Source organism: Odontesthes bonariensis, chromosome 5, assembly GCF_027942865.1.
Source record: "Odontesthes bonariensis isolate fOdoBon6 chromosome 5, fOdoBon6.hap1, whole genome shotgun sequence".
Lineage (NCBI taxonomy): Eukaryota > Metazoa > Chordata > Actinopteri > Atheriniformes > Atherinopsidae > Odontesthes > Odontesthes bonariensis.
The window spans coordinates 450,340-471,563 of record NC_134510.1 but is presented as its reverse complement, the minus strand read 5'-3'; the positions used below and the strand labels follow the sequence as shown (position 1 = coordinate 471,563).

Here is a 21,224-nt window from a genome sequence, read left to right as displayed (position 1 = left end):
TCTCAGGAAACATGGTATTTCATTCCACTGTTACGCTGATGACACTCAGATTTATGTCCCCCTTAAAAAAGCTGACTCCTTCTCCCTTAAGCCACTGGTAAATTGTTTAGATGAAGTCAAGGTTTGGATGGCTCTAAACTTTTTAAATTTTAATGAAAAGAAGACCGAAGTGATGGTCTTTGGTGGCACCTCTGAGTCCCCCTCAATTGATCTCGGTTCCTTGGCGCAGCACGCCAAACCTATTATAAGTGATCTGGGGGTAAAAGTGGACGCGTACCTCAAGTTTGACAGCCAGATTAAAGCTGTGGTTAAAACGAGCTTCTTCCAGCTGAGACAGTTGGCAAAAATAAAACCCTTTCTTCCAAGACAGCACCTAGAAACAGTAATCCACGCCTTTGTAACGACTAGGCTTGATTACTGTAATGCACTTTTTATGGGGGTTAGTGGGTCCTCCATCGCACGCCTTTTAACTGGCACTAGGAAATTTGAGCACATTACGCCGATTTTAGCATCTCTCCATTGGCTTCCCGTCCATTTTAGAATTCATTTTAAAATTCTTTTATTTGCTTTTAAAGCCATGAATGGCCTTGCACCAGTGTACCTCTCTGAGCTTCTGCAGCCCTACGCACCCAGTCGATCCCTCAGGTCAGCTGATCAGCTGCTCCTGAGGGTTCCTAAAACAAGGCGGAAGCTCAGGGGGGACCGAGCATTTTCTGTTGCTGCCCCTAGGCTCTGGAATGAGCTGCCGCTGCACATTAGACAGGCCCCTTCCTTGTCCTGTTTTAAAAGTCGTCTTAAAACTCACCTCTTTTCTTTGGCTTTTACCACCGTCTAGGTTGTTTATTTTATGTGCACAGTTTTGTTTTATGTTTTTATTGTGTTTATTTTAATGTACAGCACTTTGGTAACCTTTGCGTTTATTTAAAATGTGCTTTATAAATAAAATTGATTGATTGATTGATTGATTGATTGATTGATTGATTGATTGATTGATACTTTTACGAAGTTATGGCGATCATAAATAGTAGGCCCTTAACAACTCACTTGCTAAATGATCCCACTTCTCCACAGCCTCTTACGCCAAATCACATCCTGACTATGAAGTCTTCAGTTGTTTTACCACCTCCTGGTGAGTTTGTGAAAGAAGATCTTTACCTTCGCAAAAGATGACGCAAGGTGCAATACCTGGCCAATGAATTTTGGACCAGATGGAAAAGAGAATACTTGCTGAATTTACAGCGGAGAGACAAATGGCACAAGACACAGAGAAATGCCAAGATCAATGATATTGGGATTCTGATGGACAATAGTCTACCCAGAAATGAGTGGAAGCTGGCCACGGTCACTAAAGTGTACCCTAGTGAAGATGGAGTCGTTAGGAAACTTGAACTGCTGATGAGTGATGCGGTACTAGATGACCAAGGAAAAAGAGTTAACAAGCCAGTATATCTTGAGAGGCCTATCCACAAAACAGTTACTCTACTTGAAGCTGAGTAGCTCAGAATTCTTGCTTTCTATGACTTATGTTGACCGAAGACACCATTTATTTTTTCTTTATATTAAGGTTTGGTTTGAAATCATTAATGATTGGTGGGAGTGTAGCTGCCATCAGTGGCAGTTATGCATTTTCTTTATTTTTTGGTCAATTTCATAGTTTGAAATGAATAAGTTAAAGCAAGGTAAAATAATTCAGGTTTATTAACATCTAAGTGTAATATATATTGTTGTTTGGAAATGCATATTTAAAGGTTGCATGAATGTTCAGGGCGGAACCAATGTTCAAGTTGTTGTTGGGTTTGGATTGATTTTTCTGTTGCACACCACACCCAGTAGAGGGCAGCATGTGTGAGATACAAGAGAGACAAATTTGGAGAAGCATGCGGCAAAGTTTCGTGCCGTAAGGTGTGAAGAAGACGTACTCTGTGAGGCGTTTGTTTGACCCCTTCGGGTTGGTGCGGCCAATGAGGTACAGAATTTGTGTTATGTATTCATGTGTAAGTAGAATGTTTGTTGTGAAAGACGATACCGAATGTGTTTGCTATCTTTTGCTAATGACACCACTGATGGTGAATGTTCATTGTGAAGAGATATTCCTTTATTCTCTGTGAGAATGATTTTTGTGTGAAATGTATTATTTTGTGTTTTTGTATAGTTCTCACGGCATCGTTGGTGATAAGCGTCTGATTAAATGCCAGTAAATATGAAGAACGCTTTGTGTCCGTTTATCCACTTGGAGGGAGTTACAGGGCGCACCACTATGGATCCAGTTGTTGTGTTAGAAAATGAAATCCGAAAGGCTCAGGTGAATAAGGAAATGGTCCTGGCAGTCTTTTTTGATATAGAAAAGGCTTACGATATGTTGTGGAAAGAAGGCCTCTTGTTGATATTGAACAAAATGGGAATTGGTGGGAAAATGTATAACTGGATTATGGACTTCCTGAACAACAGGACCATTGAAGTGAGAGTTGGAGCAAGTCACTCCGGAATGTATAACATTGACAACGGCACTCCGCAAGGGAGTGTGTGTAGCCCTATTTTATTTAATATTATGATTAATGACGTGTTTGACGAGGTAGACCTCAGGATAGATAGGGCCCTGTATGCCGACGACGGGGCCCTATGGATGAGGGGCAAAAGTGTCCATGGCCTACAGAGTAGGATGCAGGGTGCTGTTAGTACGGTGGAGGAATGGTCCCAAGAATGGGGCTTCCGTTTGTCTGTTAAGAAAACACAGGTCATCTGTTTCTCAAAAAAAAAGGGTGAATCCCAATGTGAATCTCAGACTGTATGGGCAGATACTTAACCAAGTAGACAGCATAAGGTACTTAGGTGTATGGTTTGACGTAAAACTGACATTTAAAGTATATTTACAGAAGATACTCGATAAATGTAAGAAGAGTGTTAATATCCTTAAATGTTTGTCTGGAAGTGACTGGGGGGCAACGGGCTCTTCCTTAAAAAGAATTTACACTGCACTAATCAGACCAGCGATTGATTATGGAAGTATAGTGTACAAATCAGCAAATAAGACTTCTCTTCTAGAACTGGACAGAGTGCAAGCAAAAGCCTTGCGAATATGATGTGGTGCCTTCAGGACCTCCTCCATCTCGGCGCTTCAGGTGGAAACAGGCGAAATGCCAATGGACTTCAGAAGGCTTCAGTTATCAAGTATGTATTGGTTAACCCTTCAGGAGCACGACGACAGTCATCCCACCAAAAGAGTTTTTATAGACTGTTGGGAGTATGGACACTCTGTACAAAGCTTTGGGTGGCAGGTAAATCAGCAGGCTAGTCAGGTGGGGTTAGATGGTATCCCAGTATGTAAGAATTCTGCCACATAAATTATTCCCCCTTGGTTTTTTTGCTTTCCCTGGGTCAACTTGGAGGCTAAGGAAATTGTTAAACCTGGAGGAGTTTATCAGACAGTACAACAGTACATTGATCTAATGTTTCATGACGCTGTCCAAATTTATACCGATGCTTCAAAAGACCAAGATGGAAAAACGGGAGCGGCAGTACACGTCGCTCAATTTAACTTTCAAATTACCAAAAGAACATCAGATATTTCTTTCAATTTTCACAGTTGAAATGATGGCGATAATTTTGGCTCTGCGATGGGTAGAAGAGGCAAAACACAGTAAAGCTGTAGTATGTTCTGATTCAATGTCTTCTTTAACTAGTATTCTTAGCGGAAGGTCTTTTTGTCGTACAGATCTTTTGGAAGAAATACATCAGATAATATATAAGGTAACACAACAAAGAACAATACTGCAGTTTTTCTGGGTCCCTGCCCATAGGGGAATTCAGGGTAATGAAACCGCTGACAAATTAGCAAAAGAAGCTACTAGAGCTGAGCAGGTAGAACTTGAAACTCCTTTAAGCAGATCAGAAATGAAAGCTATACTGAAGGAAAACATAAACAAAATGTGGCAGGAACGATGGGACCAAGAGGAAAGGGGAAGGCACCTGTATAATTTACATAAGAGAGTTGACATTAGATGGAGTGGGGAACTGAAACGTAGGGAGGAGGTGTGGATTACCAGGCTGAGGATTGGACACACAGGTCTAAATAGTGGGTTGCAGATAGTGGGAAAGCATCAAACAGGAGCCTGCATGCACTGTGGAGAAAGGGAGGGAGTTGAACATGCTTTATTGCATTGCACAGAATACACTCATGAGAGGGAAAAGATGCAAAGGGTAATTAAGACACCTATCTCAATGAACACCTTGCTTAGTGCACCATACATCCAGACAACAGCGATAGTCAGGTACTTGATAGAAACAGGACTAGGAAATAGAATTTGATTCTTTCACTTCTCTTGCTTTATTATTATTTTTTTTTATTTATTTATTTAATTTTCCTTTTTCTTTCCTTTCTCTCTTGCAGTATTTTCTCTCTTTATGATCAGGTCTAGTTTAAATTAATCCCATTGGATCACACCTCAGCCCGGTAGATGGCGGTAGTGCACTTTGTATGCAAACTGCCAATAAACAATAAAGAAGTTCGAATGTCAGCGGTCGCCATATTGTGCACAGAGCGATAGAAAATCGTCTCTCCAGACATATCTTTCGATTTTCGCTATTCGAAAATCGGCGAAATTTAAGACATTTTAAGACCTTAAAAAACGTATTTTTTATTTAAGACTTTTTAATACTTTTTAAGGATCCGCGGAGACCCTGAGTAGGGGGCTGAATATTGGTAGGGACGTGACCCTAGCGTCCCTACCCAAAATTACGGCCTTGCTTCTACATCTTACTACCTAAGCATCTCCCACCACGCGATTGAGCACCTTCTTCTTTTCCCCACTACCTGCCTGAGTGAGTTGGCGTTCTCTGCTCTGGTTCACACGAAGAACAACAGGAGGTCACGGCCCTCTGTTGAACAGGAGGTGCGAGTGGCCCTCTGCTCAGTGCCACAGAGGATTAAAGAAATCTGCGCGCCCCGACAGGCACATGTATCTCACTAATTTGTAAGTAGGCAAAATATTTACAATAGCACATGTTTCACTGATTGCTGAAATGTTGCATTGATAAATTGTAGTTTAGGACCATGGACAATGCAGCTTCCTTGCATTGACTGTTCACTGTGCTAAATTTCTGCGTGCTGAGTTTCCTTTGCCTCATTTTTAATTTTGTGACCCGTCTGGTTTAAATGACTGTTGCTGCTTTGATGAAGCCTAATTTGATAAAGTTTCAAATTAATTTTTTTAATATTTCGTTTATAAATATTTCATGAATAATATTGTCTTTGTCACATTTTATTTGACATAAGTAAATAATTATGCACATTTACAGATATTTTACATGATATGAGTGATAACACGTGTTATAAGGGCTATTTTGCACAACAGGTTCTTGTCCTTTGCTGTGCCTTGGGCACAAAAAGTTTGGGAACCACTGGGCTAGTGAGACCGAAACCTGTCTTCCAATTCATTACATTTTTTTGTGGTAGAAGTATCCCATCGGTACTCGGTATCGGCAAGTACTCAGATCCAAGTATCGGTATCGTATCGGTTTGAAATAAAGTGGTATCGCTGCATCCTACTTATTAGTGTTCATATTTAGCCTACATCTAAGCTGCTGTTATTTCAATGATCCATCACTCCCATGAAGATATTTACATTTCACCTCCTATGTCCCCGGCATTCCTCTTGCCACGCGCCCAGCGTCAGGGTGCTGAAGGTGCATTTGGAAAAAGATGCAGAGCTCTCCCTGAGCAGTCTGCAGTGTTTCCACATCACCATATGGTATGGGCTTGCCTCATTTGCAACCTCCAAGGTTGTACCAAAAATGTATCATAATCAGTTTTGTGGTGAGAAAAAAAACACTATCATTATCCATTCATTGAATTTAATTCCTTTAATTTCTAAACAACTTTAATGCATCTTAATCCTAAAATGTTTCAGAATCAGAATCAGAATTACTTTATTAATCCCTTGTGGGAAATTCCTTTGTTGCAGTGCTCTCATTACAGAAAAAAGAAAAGATGAATAAGAATAAGATAGGGAAAAAATAAAATAAATAAAAAAATCTCAATATGTACAAAAATACAATAAACAGTCTTTACAATGCTACTCAGTAGCTAATTATTATTGTTATTGCACATGACCGGGTTATTGCGCATGGTGTAGTGATGTCAGAGACTGGAATTATACAGTTTGATGGCCACAGGCAGGAATGACTTCCTGTGGCGCTCTGTGGTGCAGCGTGGTGCAATCAGTCTCTGGCTGAAGGTGCTTCTGTGTCTGACCAACACATCATAAAGAGGATGTGCAGGATTGTCCAGCATGGATTTTATCCTGGACAGCATCCTTCTGTCTGACACTGCTGTCAGAGAGTCCAGCTCCTCTCCGACAACGTGGCTGGCTTTGCGGATGAGTTTCCTCAGTCTGTTGGCGTCCTTCACCTTCAGTCTGCTGCCCCAGCATGCAACAGCGTAGAGGATGGCACTGGCCACCACAGACTCATAGAACATCCGCAGCATTGTCCGACAGATGTTGAAGGACCTAAGCCGCATGCACGGTTATGTTTCTACCACTAAGAACTATATTGTTATTTTGCATTGATTTCCTGGAGAGTTCAACGTAATCTTGATCATTTAAATGGTTTGTGTCTAAAAAGGGAGGCAGATAGTGAGAGCTACAAGGAGACAGACACACTATTGTTACTTCTGCCCAGTTACATTTATTTATTTTCTGTATGCCAACATTGATTTAGATTAGAATTCTGATCAGCAAACACACATGAATCTTTTAACAGATACTGACAATGCCATTCTGAATATATTTTCATTTTCAATAAGGACTAAAGTAGACTTTGTGACCATCAGTTATTCTATCCTATTATAAGCATATGGCAGAATGAATATAGTTTACTGTGGAACTGAAAAAAGTCCCCATCAAGCAGTTCCCCCAAACAAATCGTCTTTTTTTTCTGAAAATAATGCTCTCTCATGGCCTTAAAACTACATGTGGCATGACTCTTAACTTCTTTATCATTCAGGGTATGTATGAACATGTTAACGAGCTCCGCCCAGTACCTCAGTTTCTCCTCAGAGTTACTAAATCTGCAGAACTCACTCTGTTATGCTCACTTTTGTAAGAACAAAAAGCGATTCAAAATAAGGATCAGGGCTACTAACTCTCACTCACTGAGCACCTAAATCATGGACTTACTATGTGGGTTTAAAAGATTTTCTACCCAGGGAAGAGAGGCTGGGAGGAGCTTGCTTTCCCCTGGCAGCATGAATTGCTAATTAGGAGGGAAACGTGCTCTCTCACGCTTCTTGAATAGCAGCTTTCATAATAAGTTTAGCAGGAAACCCAGCTTTGTTTGGGTCAACTTCAAAAGCGTCAGTGCTCAGCGAGAGAGTTGTTTCTCCAGGTGAAGACCTGCTCTGTGTTGCTTTGCCAGACATTGGAGCTCTGGGATTGTCGTTAAAGCACATGGTCTCTACTCGGGATGTCCCGATCCGATCACGTGGTTTCAGATCAGACGTTTCATCCCGATCAGTGCAGCCAGAGGAGGAGAGGAAGAATGAGGAGTGCAGTTAAAACACATTACTGCCTTACTTTAGAACACTGGGGCCCTTTTATTTGCTCATTAGTTTCCATGCCTGCAGGTGTTTCAGGTTGAGCTGCTGCTGGTTTTTATATCAGAAGCCCCTTTCACACTGAAGCCTGATTTATGGTCGGTGACGCGAGACGCAACGCAAGCCCTTGCGCGGTTGCAAGCCCCCCCCTTGCGTGCTTGCGTGTGTCACCTCAATTTTCTAAACTTCACGCAAGACGCAAGCACAAGCCACTGGCTGTGTTCGAAACCGCCTACTACTTGAAAACGGCATACTCATCGATCAGACAGTATGCTGAGCGTTTACACACAGTGCACTTCACTCCTGCCCGAGCCGAAATCTGCTGGCCTGAAAAGCTGATTTCGCTTAAGCTATAAACTCTGTAAATATATAACTTTAGCAACATTTGAAACATTTTCAGGCGAGAAAGTAGTCGTTTAGACCCCCAAGGTGTTGAAAATCTGACAAAATACCGGCTATTTACAAGAAGAAGAAGAAGAAGCAGGATGAATCCAGTCGAAGAGAGACTTGCCGAAGAGCTCCTGGCGGTGAATTTCCTTTCATCATAGTAGGCTTGTCATTGAAAAAACCCGCTGCTCCACCCACTGTCCTGGCGGTGAATCACCACGCAGCACACGCAAGCACCGACAAAGCAAAATGAAGCATAAACGTCTCGAGCCATTAACGCAAGCGCAAGACACAAGCGCAAGGGCAGTTAAAAGAAGTATAACTCAGCCTTGAGGAATAACCCGCGTTTAATCCGCGAATTTAGCGTGTCCGCTGTTGCGTTCACACTGACGACCCGGGCTGCCGCGTCAACTCGACTCGCCTTTCGACCCGCGTCGGACCCTAGTCTTTTTGCCGAGCCGAGTTTGGTGTGAACGCAATCGACGCGGGTCGGACGTGGGCGTGGCGTGAGGAGTTTAAAAGACAGAATGGACAGCTGATTCAGAACAACAGCGACAGGTGAGGACAAGTTTCACTCTGTTTTACTTCAACATTTGGGCTGTCTGGCTTTGCCTTTCTGAGGCTGAGGGTGGTGCTTTGTAGATTCAGAGCAGAAATCCTCAGCCATAGTATTTTGCTTGTTATATGTCCTGCAACACATAAAAAAAAAATCACATGACACGTTAACCAGGTGATATTTTTTAGCAGAAGGGGGCTTTAAGAAGTCCTCGCCTGTTTCCACATGCAGAGAGTCAGCTTCATGTATTTAAGGCCGTGTGTGTGTGTGTGTGTGTGTGTGTGTGTGTGCGCGTGCGTGTGAGTGTGTGTGTGTGTGCGTGTGCGTGTGCGTGTGTGTGTCTGTGTGTGTGTGTGTGTGTGTCTGTGTGTGTGTGTTCAGCCCTTTCCACCCTACATGGGCACTTGCAGGAGGTGATCTGACCTTTCTAATTCTGTCCCGGGCATGTGACAGTAACTTGGTAAGCGGGGATCATAGTGGTGTCCTGACCTATCAGAAGCCTTGTCACTGAGCGAGTACAACTTTTCAGCGATATCATTGCGTACAACTAGGGCAAAGATCCTTGCTATGTAGCGATGCTTAGCAAAAAGCAGGTAGAGTTTCTTCCTCCTCCATGCTATGTACCGACAGGGCTTATCAGCACGCAGAGTCACCTGTGGAACCAGAGAACAAGTTATTCTTTATTATTTATGCACAAACACATTCTACAAAAGTAACATGTCAAACAGACCAATAATACTAACACTTATTGGTCTTCAGGGGTAAAGAAATAAAGATTAAAAATGCATCAGATTTCATCAGGAGTTTGGTATACCCCAGAATACAGAACACTGTGAGTAAAGCTTTCGGGGAAGTTATGTATTTGTAATGACCAAAATGTCAAATTTTAAAACCAGCTCATACTTTCAGTTTTACAAAGGTGAGTAATTCCCTCCAACATAAAGAGATACCTTTTCTTAAGCAAAATGTTATAAGGCTAAGAGGCTGGATTACATTTGTTGGGCAGTTTGCTGAGCTGCTGCTCTAATATGAGTAGTTCAAGTAATCTACAGTCCATCTTCAGAGTAATTAAGTAGCACGCTACACATGTGGCTCACTTACGTGTTTATAATATTTCTTGGACAACTAGCACTTTAGACTCACCAAGGATTTATACTAGACAATAGGGATGTCCTGATCCGATCACGTGGTTTCAGACTCGATCGTAACCGGACGTTTCATCCCGATCAGGGATCGGATATGTAGCCTATCTATTTATGTATATTTATTCTCATTATTTATTTTTTAATCAGAACTATAATATTTCAAAACAAATGGGAAAAAAATGACAGCTTAGTATTTACTGTAATGTGGTGGTACAGCGTCAGACCGTCTCAACCATAGACGTAATATACGCAGACGCCTCATAGGCTGACGCTGACGTCTCCAATGCCCCCACATTGTATTTATTTCCACTGAGGAGGGTGTATATCCCCAACTACAATAATCAGAACTCCCAGAATTTTTATGTCTCTGGTCTCACCTCCACACAGAAACATTTGCTTATTAGTTTCCATGCCTGCAGCTATTTCAGGCTGCTGCTGGTTTTTATATTACACATTGTTGCACTAAACTACAACGTGAAGAATTAGTTTATTACTTGATTACTTTTGTTGTTCAAGCTACCCCACAGAAGTGCTCTGTTTATAAGTGTTAAATAATGAAAGAAGTGAATAAAATAAAGAATCAGGGACATCATGGATCTGTTTCTTCGCTGTTCTTCATTTTTTTAGTGCACTGTAGAAGTATCGGATCGGGACTCGGTATCGGCAGATACTCAAAATCAAATGACTCGGACTCGGGGGCAAAACCTGATCGGGACATCCCTACTCGACAAGGCTGAGTAAGACATGCTCAGTGGATTTAACTGCCTAAATCTGGAGCTACAATCAGAGAAGCTACCGAGAGGAATTAGTGAATTAACACTTGATTTATTAGTTTTTGATATTTGATACACAAAAGATTAAAAGTACCTGGAATACACCCTCCTCTGAGGGCCTGAGAGAGTCCCATTCAGGTGAATCCAGAAACTGGTAAGGGTCGATGTAATGTAGAAACTCTCCATTAACTGTCACACAAATTCTGTGGGAGAATGGAGGGAAAGGCATGAAAAATGAACAAACGCCACAGTAAGTAGTGTAAAGACAAAGTCAAGACTAAAAGGCACAAGACAAAAACAATGTTACGAGAACCTCATTTAATCAAATTTGGTTCAGTTTACTCATTTAAAACTATTTAACAGCAAAAGTTATCTCTGGGCACTTTACAGAGAAACAAATTCAGTCTAATAAAATACCAGTTACAGTTAATTTCAAATCCAAAATCAATCTCCTTAATAGTAATACTTAGAGTACAGATCTTCTGGGATTCAGTGAGATAAATTGTTGAATTAGGTAACCTTGCCTATTGTCCGATGATATACGCATCATTTTACCCTGTGCAGTCCATATGACTAGAAGTATCTTAAGAACCTGATTTGTATTTAGACGGCTTCTGTCCAGTTCAATTTAATTCAATTCAATTCATTTTTATTTATATAGCGCCAAATACAACAAATGTCATCTCAAGGCACTTAGATAATAAAGTCCAATTCAAGCCAACTGGAATTCAATTAATTAATAATAATCATAATTCATAAAATAATCCAATTCGTTCATATAGAGCCAATTCAAAAACAATTTCCTAGCTAAGAAAACCAACAGATTGCACTGAAAACTTTTTGTTTTTCGGTCCAATCTCCAGTCCTGAGCGTGCCTGAGGCGACTGTGGAGAGAAACGACTCCCTTTTAACAGGAAGAAACCTCTGGCAGAACCAGACTCAGGAAGGGTGGCCATCCGCCTCCACCAGCTGGGGTTTGAGAAGACAGAAAGGGGGGGGGGGGGAGGGGGCCGCGGCGGCGGCACTGTAACACCATTCAAAGGATATCTGTTGGAACAGGGAAACACGAGTTAATGACCACAATAATATCACATATACATAAAGAGAGTAAAGTGAGGAAAGGTGTGTCAGATGAGGCCCCCCAGCAGTCTGGGCCTATAGCAGCTTAACTATGGGATGTTTCAGGATTACCTGAGCCATCCCTATTCAAGGTAAACACAAGAAACTTGTGCTAACGAAAAAATAAATAATAAAATAAAGGACCAGACTCAGTGAGTAATTCCCTATACTCCCTATATAGATCTGCTCCTCACACCACAACAACCATCTTTTTACAGCCACAAGCTACCTCAGCCTCTCACCAACTGCACAGCAGTCACAGCGGGGTGGGGATGCAAACCCTGGTTCGGGTAGGGGGAGAAATAAAAGAGGTAAGATAAGCGGGAATGGGATTCAAACCCTGGTTCGGGTAGGGGGTAATGAAAGTATAGAGGGTGCCAGAGGTGGAGGCAGAACAAGACACACTAGCAGACACACTATCAGATTCAACAGACCTAACTATAAGCTTTATAAAAAAGGAAAGTTTTAAGCCTGGTCTTAAAAGTGGAAAGGGTGTCTGCTTCCCGGACATTTACTGGCAGCTTATTCCACAATAGAGGGGCCTGATAACTGAAGGCTCTGCCTCCTATTCTACTTTTAGAAACTCTGGGAACCTCAAGTAAACCTGCAGTTTGGGAACGAAGTGCTCTGTTAGGAAAATATCTTACAATGAGATCTTTAAGATATGATGGAGCTCGGTCATTAAGAGCTTTATATGTAAGGAGAAGAATCTTAAATTCTATTCTGAATTTAACAGGGAGCCAATGAAGAGAAGCTAAAACTGGAGAAATATGATCTCTGCTGTTAGTTCTCATCAAAACTCTGGCTGCAGCATTTTGGATCAACTGAAGGCTTTTCAGAGAATATGTGGGACAGCCCAATAATAAAGAATTACAGTAGTCCAATCCTGAAGTAACAAATGCATGGACTAGTTTTTAACAATATTACGAAGATGAAAGAAGGCAGTCCTAGAAACCTGTTTTATATGCGAGTCAAATGATAAGTTCTGGTCAAAAATAACTCCAAGGTTCCTCACTGTAGAACTAGAAGCCAAGGAAATACCATCTAGAGTAACTATATAGCTAGACAATTTCTTCCTGAAACGCTCAGGTCCAAAGATAACGACTTCAGTTTTGTCTGAATTTAGAAGCAGACAGTTCAGAGTCATCCAGGTCTTTATGTCTTTAAGACATGCTTGTAGTCTGACCAACCTATTGGGTTCATCTGGTTTTATAGATAAGTACAGCTGAGTATCATCAGCATAGCAATGGAAATTTATGCCATGCTGTCTAATAATGTTACCTAATGGAAGCATGTATAAAGTGAAAAGAATCGGTCCAAGCACAGAACCCTGAGGAACTCCATGACTTACTCTGGTGTGTGAGGAAGATTCTTCATTTACAAGAACAAACTGAAATCTATCAGATAAATATGACTTAAACCAGCCTAATGCAGTTCCTTTAATCCCAATAACATGTTCAAGTCTGTGTAATAAGATACTGTGATCGACCGTATCAAATGCAGCACTGAGATCCAACAGGACAAGCACAGACACAAGTCCGCTATCAGAGGCTAAGAGGAGATCATTGGTAACTTTCAGCAGTGCAGTTTCTGTGCTATGATGCACTCTGAATCCTGACTGAAACTCTTCAAACAGATTATTTCTGTGTAAGTGATCACAAAGCTGAGCTGCAACTATTTTTTCAAGAACTTTAGACATAAAAGGGAGATTGGATATAGGTCTATAATGAGCTAACACTTCTGAATCAAGAGTAGGTTTTTTAAGTAAAGGTTTAATTACAGCAACCTTAAAAGTCTGAGGTACATATCCTGTCAACAAAGACAGATTGATCAAATCCAATATGGAAGTGTCAATTAATGGGAAAACCTCCTTGAACAGTCTGGTTGGGATTGGGTCTAAAACACAAGTTGATGGTTTAGAAGAGACTATTGCTGTCGTTAGATCAGAGAGATCAACTGGGCAGAAGCCGTCTAAATACAAATCAGGTTCTAAAGATACTTCTAAAGCTGCTGTACTTGATGATACATCACTGATAATAGTGGGAAGGACTCCATCAATCTTCTCTCTGATAGAAACAATTTTATTAATAAAGAAGCTCATGAAATCATCACTGCTGAGAGTTAAAGGAATACCTGACTCAGCAGAGCTCGGACTCTTAGTCAGACTGGCTACAGCGCTGAAAAGAAACCTGGGATTGTTCTTATTCTCTTCTATCAATGATGAATAATAAGCAGTTCTAGCTTTACGAAGGGCTTTCTTATACATTGTTAAACTATCTTTCCAGACTAACTGAGACTCTTCTAAATTAGAGGAACGCCACTGTCTCTCCAGCTTTCTTGCAGTCTGCTTTAAAGCACGCAGCTGTGAATTATACCAAGGAGCCAGCCTCTTCTGACTGATTACCTTCCTTTTCAGAGGGGCAACATTGTCCAGTGCTGTACGCATTGAAACTATAGTGCTGTCAACAAGAGAGTCAAGTGCTGCTGGAGTAAAGTTTAGGTAGTCGTCCTCTGTCATATCTGCACATGGCAGTGAAGAAAAGGATGATGGAATTAATTCTTTAAATCTGGTTACAGCCTCCTCTGATAAACACCTTCTATATGTACATTTCTTCTCAGAAACTGTATAGTCAAGTAATGTAAACTCAAAGGTTATCAGAAAATGGTCAGATAAGACAGAGTTATGAGGGAACACTGTTAACTGTTCACTCTCAATGCCATAAGTCAGCACAAGATCAAGGGTGTGATTAAGGCAGTGAGTCGGTCTGTGAACACTCTGAGAAAATCCAATAGAGTCCAATATAGAATTAAAGTTCATATTCAGGCTGTCATTTTCAACATCTACATGAATATTAAAGTCACCCACTACAATGACTTTATCTGTACTCAGCACTAACTGGGATAAAAACTCTGAGAATTCAGACAGAAACTCAGAATAAGGGCCAGGTGGACGATACACAACAACAAACACAAGAGGTTTCTGGGATTTCCACTTTGCGTGGGAAAAACTGAGAATCAGAAATTCAAAAGAGCTCAAACTAATCTTGGGTCTGGGACTGATGAGTAACCCTGATCTGAAAATAGCTGCCACTCCTCCTCCTCTGCCTGTGGTTCCAGGAACGTGAACATTTAAACAGTCAGAGGGAGTTGCTTCATTAATGCTAACATGAAGCTAACATGATGCTAACATGATGCTAACATGATCCTCCTGCTGCAGCCAGGTTTCTGTAACACTAAATATATCAATATGATGATCACAAATCAACTCATTCACTAACAGAGACTTCGAAAGGAGAGATCTGATATTCAGCAAACCACATTTAATAGTTTGATGTTTTTGTTCAGTTAAAGTTGTTTTAATAATTTCTTTTTGCACAAGAGGATTTGCTCCTTTTGTGTTAATTGATTGGGTGGGTAGCAGCAGGTGGGAAGCTGCAGAGAAGTGTGTAAGACTACAACTCTGCATCCTGGTCTGAACCCTGGGTTGTCATGTTTTAGGGTGGCAAATAAAGTCGTCCATATTTCTAGAAATGAGAGCTGCTCCTCCCAAAGTGGGATGGATGCCGTCTCTCCTCATCAGACCAGGTTTTCTCCAGAAAGATTGCCAATTATCTCTGTAGCCCACGTTGTTTGCTGGACACCATCTAGACAACCAGCGATTGTAGGACGACATGCGGCTAAACATGTCATCGCTGGTCAGATTTGGCAGGGGTCCAGAGAAAACTACGGAGTCCCACATTGTTTTGGCAAAATTACACACCGATGCAACATTAATTTTAGTGACCTCCGATTGGCGTAACCGGGTGTCATTAACGCCGACGTGAATAACTATTTTACCATACTTACGTTTATCCTTAGCCAGCAATTTTAAATAGGATTCTATGTCGCCCGCTCTGGCCCCTGGAATGCATTTGACTATGGCCGCTGGTGTCTCTAATGCCACGTTTCTGACTATAGAGCTGCCAGTTACCAGGGTTTTGTCCTCAGCGGGTGTGTCGCTGAGTGGGGAAAATCTGTTAGAAGCGTGGACAGGTCGATGGTGAACAACGGGCTTGACTTTAGAGCTATGGCTCTTCCTGACAGTCACCCAGCCACGATGTAATCCTGGCTGCTCAGGTTCTGCTAGGGGGAGGCTAATTGAGCTAGCTACGCTAGGTGGCTCCACACTGGCTAAAGGGATCTGGCTCGCTATCGGTTGATTTTCAACAGTGCAGAGCCGAGCTTCCAATTCAGATAACCTCGCCTCCAAAACTACAAAAAGACTACATTTGTTCCATGTACCATTATCGCTAAAGGAGGCAGAGGAGTAACTAAACATCTGACACACGGAGCAGGTGAAAGCAGGAGAAGGAGGAAGAGAACCGGTAGCCATGCTACGCTAGAGAACCAGACACACCGCTAAAAAGTGACAATAAAGATCTGTAGGAGTGTGTTAGAACAGAACGGTAAGCTATAGAGTTTAACTATGCAAAATTGTGTAAGTTATAGATAGAAATAAAGTGATTATCAGTACTCCAAGCGGAGCAAGAAATTCCACAGTGCACAAGCAAGGTAACAGGAAGTGATGCAACACGTCTTACCGCAAAGCGTCACAGCGTCAAATCACGAAAAGAGCATGGATCACAGAAAACCTGGAGCGTGACAGACATTTCCAGACATCAGTGGGTTAAGTTCAGTGGGGCTGTTGATCTCTCTGATCTAACGACAGCAATAGTCTCTTCTAAACCATCAACTTGTGTTTTAGACCCAATCCCAACCAGACTGTTCAAGGAGGTTTTCCCATCTTCCATATTGGATTTGATCAATCTGTCTTTGTTGACAGGATATGTACCTCAGACTTTTAAGGTTGCTGTAATTAAACCTTTACTTAAAAAACCTACTCTTGATTCAGAAGTGTTGGCTCATTATAGACCTATATCCAATCTCCCTTTTATGTCTACAGTTCTTGAAAAAATAGTTGCAGCTCAGCTTTGTGATCACTTACACAGAAATAATCTGTTTGAAGAGTTTCAGTCAGGATTCAGAGTGCATCATAGCACAGAAACTGCACTGCTGAAAGTTACCAATGATCTCCTCTTAGCCTCTGATAGCGGACTTGTGTCTGTGCTTGTCCTGTTGGATCTCAGTGCTGCATTTGATACGGTCGATCACAGTATCTTATTACACAGACTTGAACATGTTATTGGGATTAAAGGAACTGCATTAGGCTGGTTTAAGTCATATTTATCTGATAGATTTCAGTTTGTTCTTGTAAATGAAGAATCTTCCTCACACACCAGAGTAAGTCATGGAGTTCCTCAGGGTTCTGTGCTTGGACCGATTCTTTTCACTTTATACATGCTTCCATTAGGTAACATTATTAGACAGCATGGCATAAATTTCCATTGCTATGCTGATGATACCCAGTTGTACTTATCTATAAAACCAGATGAACCCAATAGGTTGGTCAGACTACAAGCATGTCTTAAAGACATAAAGACCTGGATGACTCAGAACTGTCTGCTTCTAAATTCAGACAAACTGAAGTCGTTATCTTTGGACCTGAGCGTTTCAGGGAGAAATTGTCTAGCTATATAGTTACTCTAGATGGTATTTTCTTGGCTTCTAGTTCTACAGTGAGGTACCTTGGAGTTATTTTTGACCAGAACTTATCATTTGACTCGCATATAAAACAGGTTTCTAGGACTGCCTTCTTTCACCTTCGTAATATTGTTAAAATCAGGAACATCTTGTCTCAGAGTGATGCAGAAAAACTAGTCCATGCATTTGTTACTTCAAGATTGGACTACTGTAATTCTTTATTATTGGGCTGTCCCACATATTCTCTGAAAAGCCTTCAGCTGATCCAAAATGCTGCAGCCAGAGTTTTGATGAGAACTAACAGCAGAGATCATATTTCTCCAGTTTTAGCTTCTCTTCATTGGCTCCCTGTTAAATTCAGAATAGAATTTAAGATTCTTCTCCTCACATATAAAGCTCTTAATGACCGAGCTCCATCATATCTTAAAGATCTCATTGTAAGATATTTTCCTAACAGAGCACCAAACTGCAGGTTTACTTGAGGTTCCCAGAGTTTCTAAAAGTAGAATGGGAGGCAGAGCCTTCAGTTATCGGGCCCCTCTCTGTGGAACCAGCTGCCAGTTTGGCTTCAGGAAGCAGACACCCTCTCTACCTTTAAGACCAGGCTTAAAACTTTCCTTTCTGATAAAGCTTATAGTTAGGGATGGCTCAGGTGATCCTGAAACATCCCATAGTTAAGCTGCTATAGGCCTAGACTGCTGGGGGGCCTCATCTGACACACCTTTCCTCACTTTACTCTCTTTATGTATATGTGGCATTATTGTGGTCATTAACTCGTGTTTCCCTGTTCCAACAGATATCCTTTGAATGGTGTTACAGTGTTTGTTGTCCCCTCTTTCTGTCTTCTCAAACCCCAGCTGGTGGAGGTGCATGGCCACCCTTCCTGAGTCTGGTTCTGCCAGAGGTTTCTTCCTGTTCAAAGGGAGTCGTTTCTCTCCACAGTCGCCTCAGGCACGCCGCTCAGGCCGGGAGATTGGACCGAAAAACAAAAAGTTTTCAGTGCAATCTGTTGGTTTTCTTAGCTCGGAAATTGTTTTTGAATTGGCTCTATATGAATGAATTGGGGCTGCACGGTGGTGTGGTGGTTAGCACCGTCGCCTCACAGCAGAGGGTTCCAGGTTCAACTCCCGGCTGGTTCTTTCTGTGTGGAGTCTGCATGTTCTCCCTGTGTATGCGTGGGTTCTCTCCGGGTACTCCGGCTTCCTCCCACTGTCCAAAAACATGCATGTTAGGTTCATTGGTGTCTCTAAATTGTCCTTAGGAGTGAGTGTGAGTGTGTGTGGTTGTTTGTCTGGTTTGTCTCTGTGTGGTCCTGTAATGGACCGGTGACCTGTTCAGGGTGTACCCCGCCTCTCACCCATTGAAAGCTGGGATAGGATCCAGCCCCCCGCGACCGACCGACGGATTCAGCGGCTATAGAAAAAGGATGGATGGACATTTTCAAACTCAGAGATGTTTTTGTTTCTCAGAGAGTGCGGGTGTGTGTGTGTGTGTGTTTGAGAGGGGGAGGGTTTGTTATGTGATGTCTAGTGGTTGTGTGACAACAAGAAAAACTGTTGTGAGGTTAGTTCGTGCAAGCTGGACACTGTGTGTGTGTGGGATTGTGATGTTGACGCTGGACTGGTAAAAAAGGTTGGGCACCCCTGCTGTAAATTGTCCCTGGAAGTGAGTGTGGATGGTTGTTTGTCTCTGTGTGGCCCTGTGACGGACTGGTGACCTGTCCAGGGTGTACCCCGCCTCTCAGCCAATGACAGCTGGGATCTCCAGCCCCCCCCCACAACCCTGAGTTGGATTAAGCAGGTATAGAAAATGGATGGATGTGTAAAGCTTCAGTTCAACCAACATTTATTGACATGGACAAACTGGCCATAATTAAACTGAGTTAATCCAATGAGTAATTTTCATAAGCACACTGTATGGGTCACAAGTGCAGAAAAGACTTCCACAAACATCACACCTGTGCACCCCTGCTTCTACATCTTCTGTGAGGCCTCCTCTTTCCTTTCAATGCATTTGATGAAAAAAAAAATAGGAAGACGTGTCACAGCGTGTTACATGTTGGGACATCGTTAAGAACGTCCTCCTTCTGCTACCATGGCAACCCTATAAGCTTTGTTTTCTTTGCCCTAAAAAGTTGGCCAATAAGGTCAAATCTGATAGTGATGAAAGAAGTAGAGAGGGAAAAGGGAGAAGAAATCTTGAGAGAGAATAGAGGGAGAGAGCATCTTGAATCCCAATACCAAGGGACATCAAAGATCCAAATAATGGACTGGCTCACTACCAATCTAACTATAAACATTTCATATACAATCACTGTGTGTTCTGGATGCTTTTCTGCTGAGTCACTGGACCATGTATACTTTCATTATGTTTTTAAAAAAGCCATATGTCGTTACTATTTAGTTCAGGAAGTTAACTGACTGATGGTCATCTTATTTAAAGTTTGATGATGTTTAATCATAAGTGTATGGAACAAAGAGCACGGCTGTAAGTTGCCAGAAACACTGATATGGTGAATGTTTGATTATGTGGTGAAATGGGTATGTTAATAAACCCAAAAGTGTTTAACTTCATGTTATTTGACATTTAAGAAAGATTACAAGTCATTTAGACCAACAAAAAGCTATCAGTGACTGTTGAATGTTTCCCTTCTCATACTGAGTGAGTGCTGAGGTCAGAGGTCACCTGCCGGACACCAGCACTGACAGATGGTCTATGGAACTTTTTCCTTCTTCCGCGAAGCAGCGCTCCTTCTTCAGTGTGTGCACGTGCCCGTCACTGGACTCCACTATCTTCCCAAAATGCGTCAGCGACACTCCGAGCCTTTTAAACACGGCGTTGTAAAGTTCCTCGAAGTCCTTGTCAAATGAGATGCTTCTCAGCCTGTACAGCACATACAGCACCTGCCCAAAGCACGCGCCAAAGAGCGCGAAGCTCCACAGAAACGAGTCCGTGGTGCAGGGGTCCCACCAGGCCCACAGGGTGGAGCAGAAGAAGCCCAGAGTGAGGAACACGAACAGGTACAGCTGTCCGTAAAAGCTGCTGCCGCCCATGAAGCCCAGAAAAAGAAAGATATTGGCGAGGTGGAACACAGATCCCTCCGCGCCGGACCTCCATTCCTCACACAGCGGGTGCGCTGCGGACGAGTCCGCCGTCACGTTTAAGCTTTGAAAAACTGGAAGCTCCATGTGAGGGAAAGTGAAGGAAAGCAGCAGCTGAATACAGTCTCAGCCACTGGAGCCAACCGAGCCGGGACAAGCCCACCCAGGTCACCGGGAGAGGGGCTGTGTGCAGGAGAGGCGGGCAGTGTGTGTGGGAGGGGCAGGGCTCCCTGCAGGGGGGAGCAGGGGGGGGGCAGGGCTCCCTGTGACACATGGTGGCAGCAAGAATGTGCATCAAGCTTCTTTTACTTTTTCAAAAGATTGTTCTCGTGTTTTTTAATTAGTTGATGACAGCATATATGTTATATTTCCAGAAGCTAAATTAAGTGAAATAAGCAAAATAGTAGTTTTACAGAATTAGAATGGATAAATTGAATTGCTAAATTGTTAGAATAGAACTTAACAGGGGCGGATCTAGCACAAATATTTATGGTGTGGGGAGAGGGGGGCAGGAATTTCTGAGGGGTGGCAACATATGGCAGACACGTATTTACTGAATTTAACCACAGTTTGATGAGAGATAGTACACACACTACACAAGGGCACGGGCTGCCATTTACAAACTCATACAGACAAACTTAGTCTCATGCAATCAATGTCTTACATCTAAGCTTTCATGTGAAACAGTTCATATTAGGAATAAGTGACCATACAATGTGATCTCACTTAATAGGAGGTAGAAGTATGGTAACACTACTGTTGGAGCTATTTATTCCTATCTTTCTTTACTTTGAATTTTGTTTAAATTTATTCTTGGGTTACCTTATATTTTGAGGGGTTATTTACAGAGTTTATTTGTAGATTAATAATTGTTTGTTTTTTGTTTCTTTGTTTTAAGTTGGGCAGAATAACTGTGGGTCCATTCCCTATAAAAATAGGGACTGGTATTGGACCAGCATGGATTGGGGTGGA

The 21,224-nt window shown here is 42.1% G+C and overlaps 1 protein-coding gene across 1 annotated transcript; it reads right to left on the bottom strand.

Moving 5' to 3' along the window:
• Nucleotides 1-5,895: 5,895 nt before the first annotated feature.
• popdc3 (popeye domain cAMP effector 3) lies at nucleotides 5,896-20,431 on the bottom strand. The gene is made up of 3 exons (XM_075464647.1): nucleotides 19,837-20,431; nucleotides 10,547-10,655; nucleotides 5,896-9,187 (listed from the first exon to the last, which is right to left on the bottom strand). Exons 1-3 carry the CDS (start codon nucleotides 20,337-20,339, stop codon nucleotides 8,927-8,929), a joined length of 873 nt encoding a protein of 290 aa, XP_075320762.1. The 5' UTR covers nucleotides 20,340-20,431; the 3' UTR covers nucleotides 5,896-8,926.
• Nucleotides 20,432-21,224: the final 793 nt, after the last annotated feature.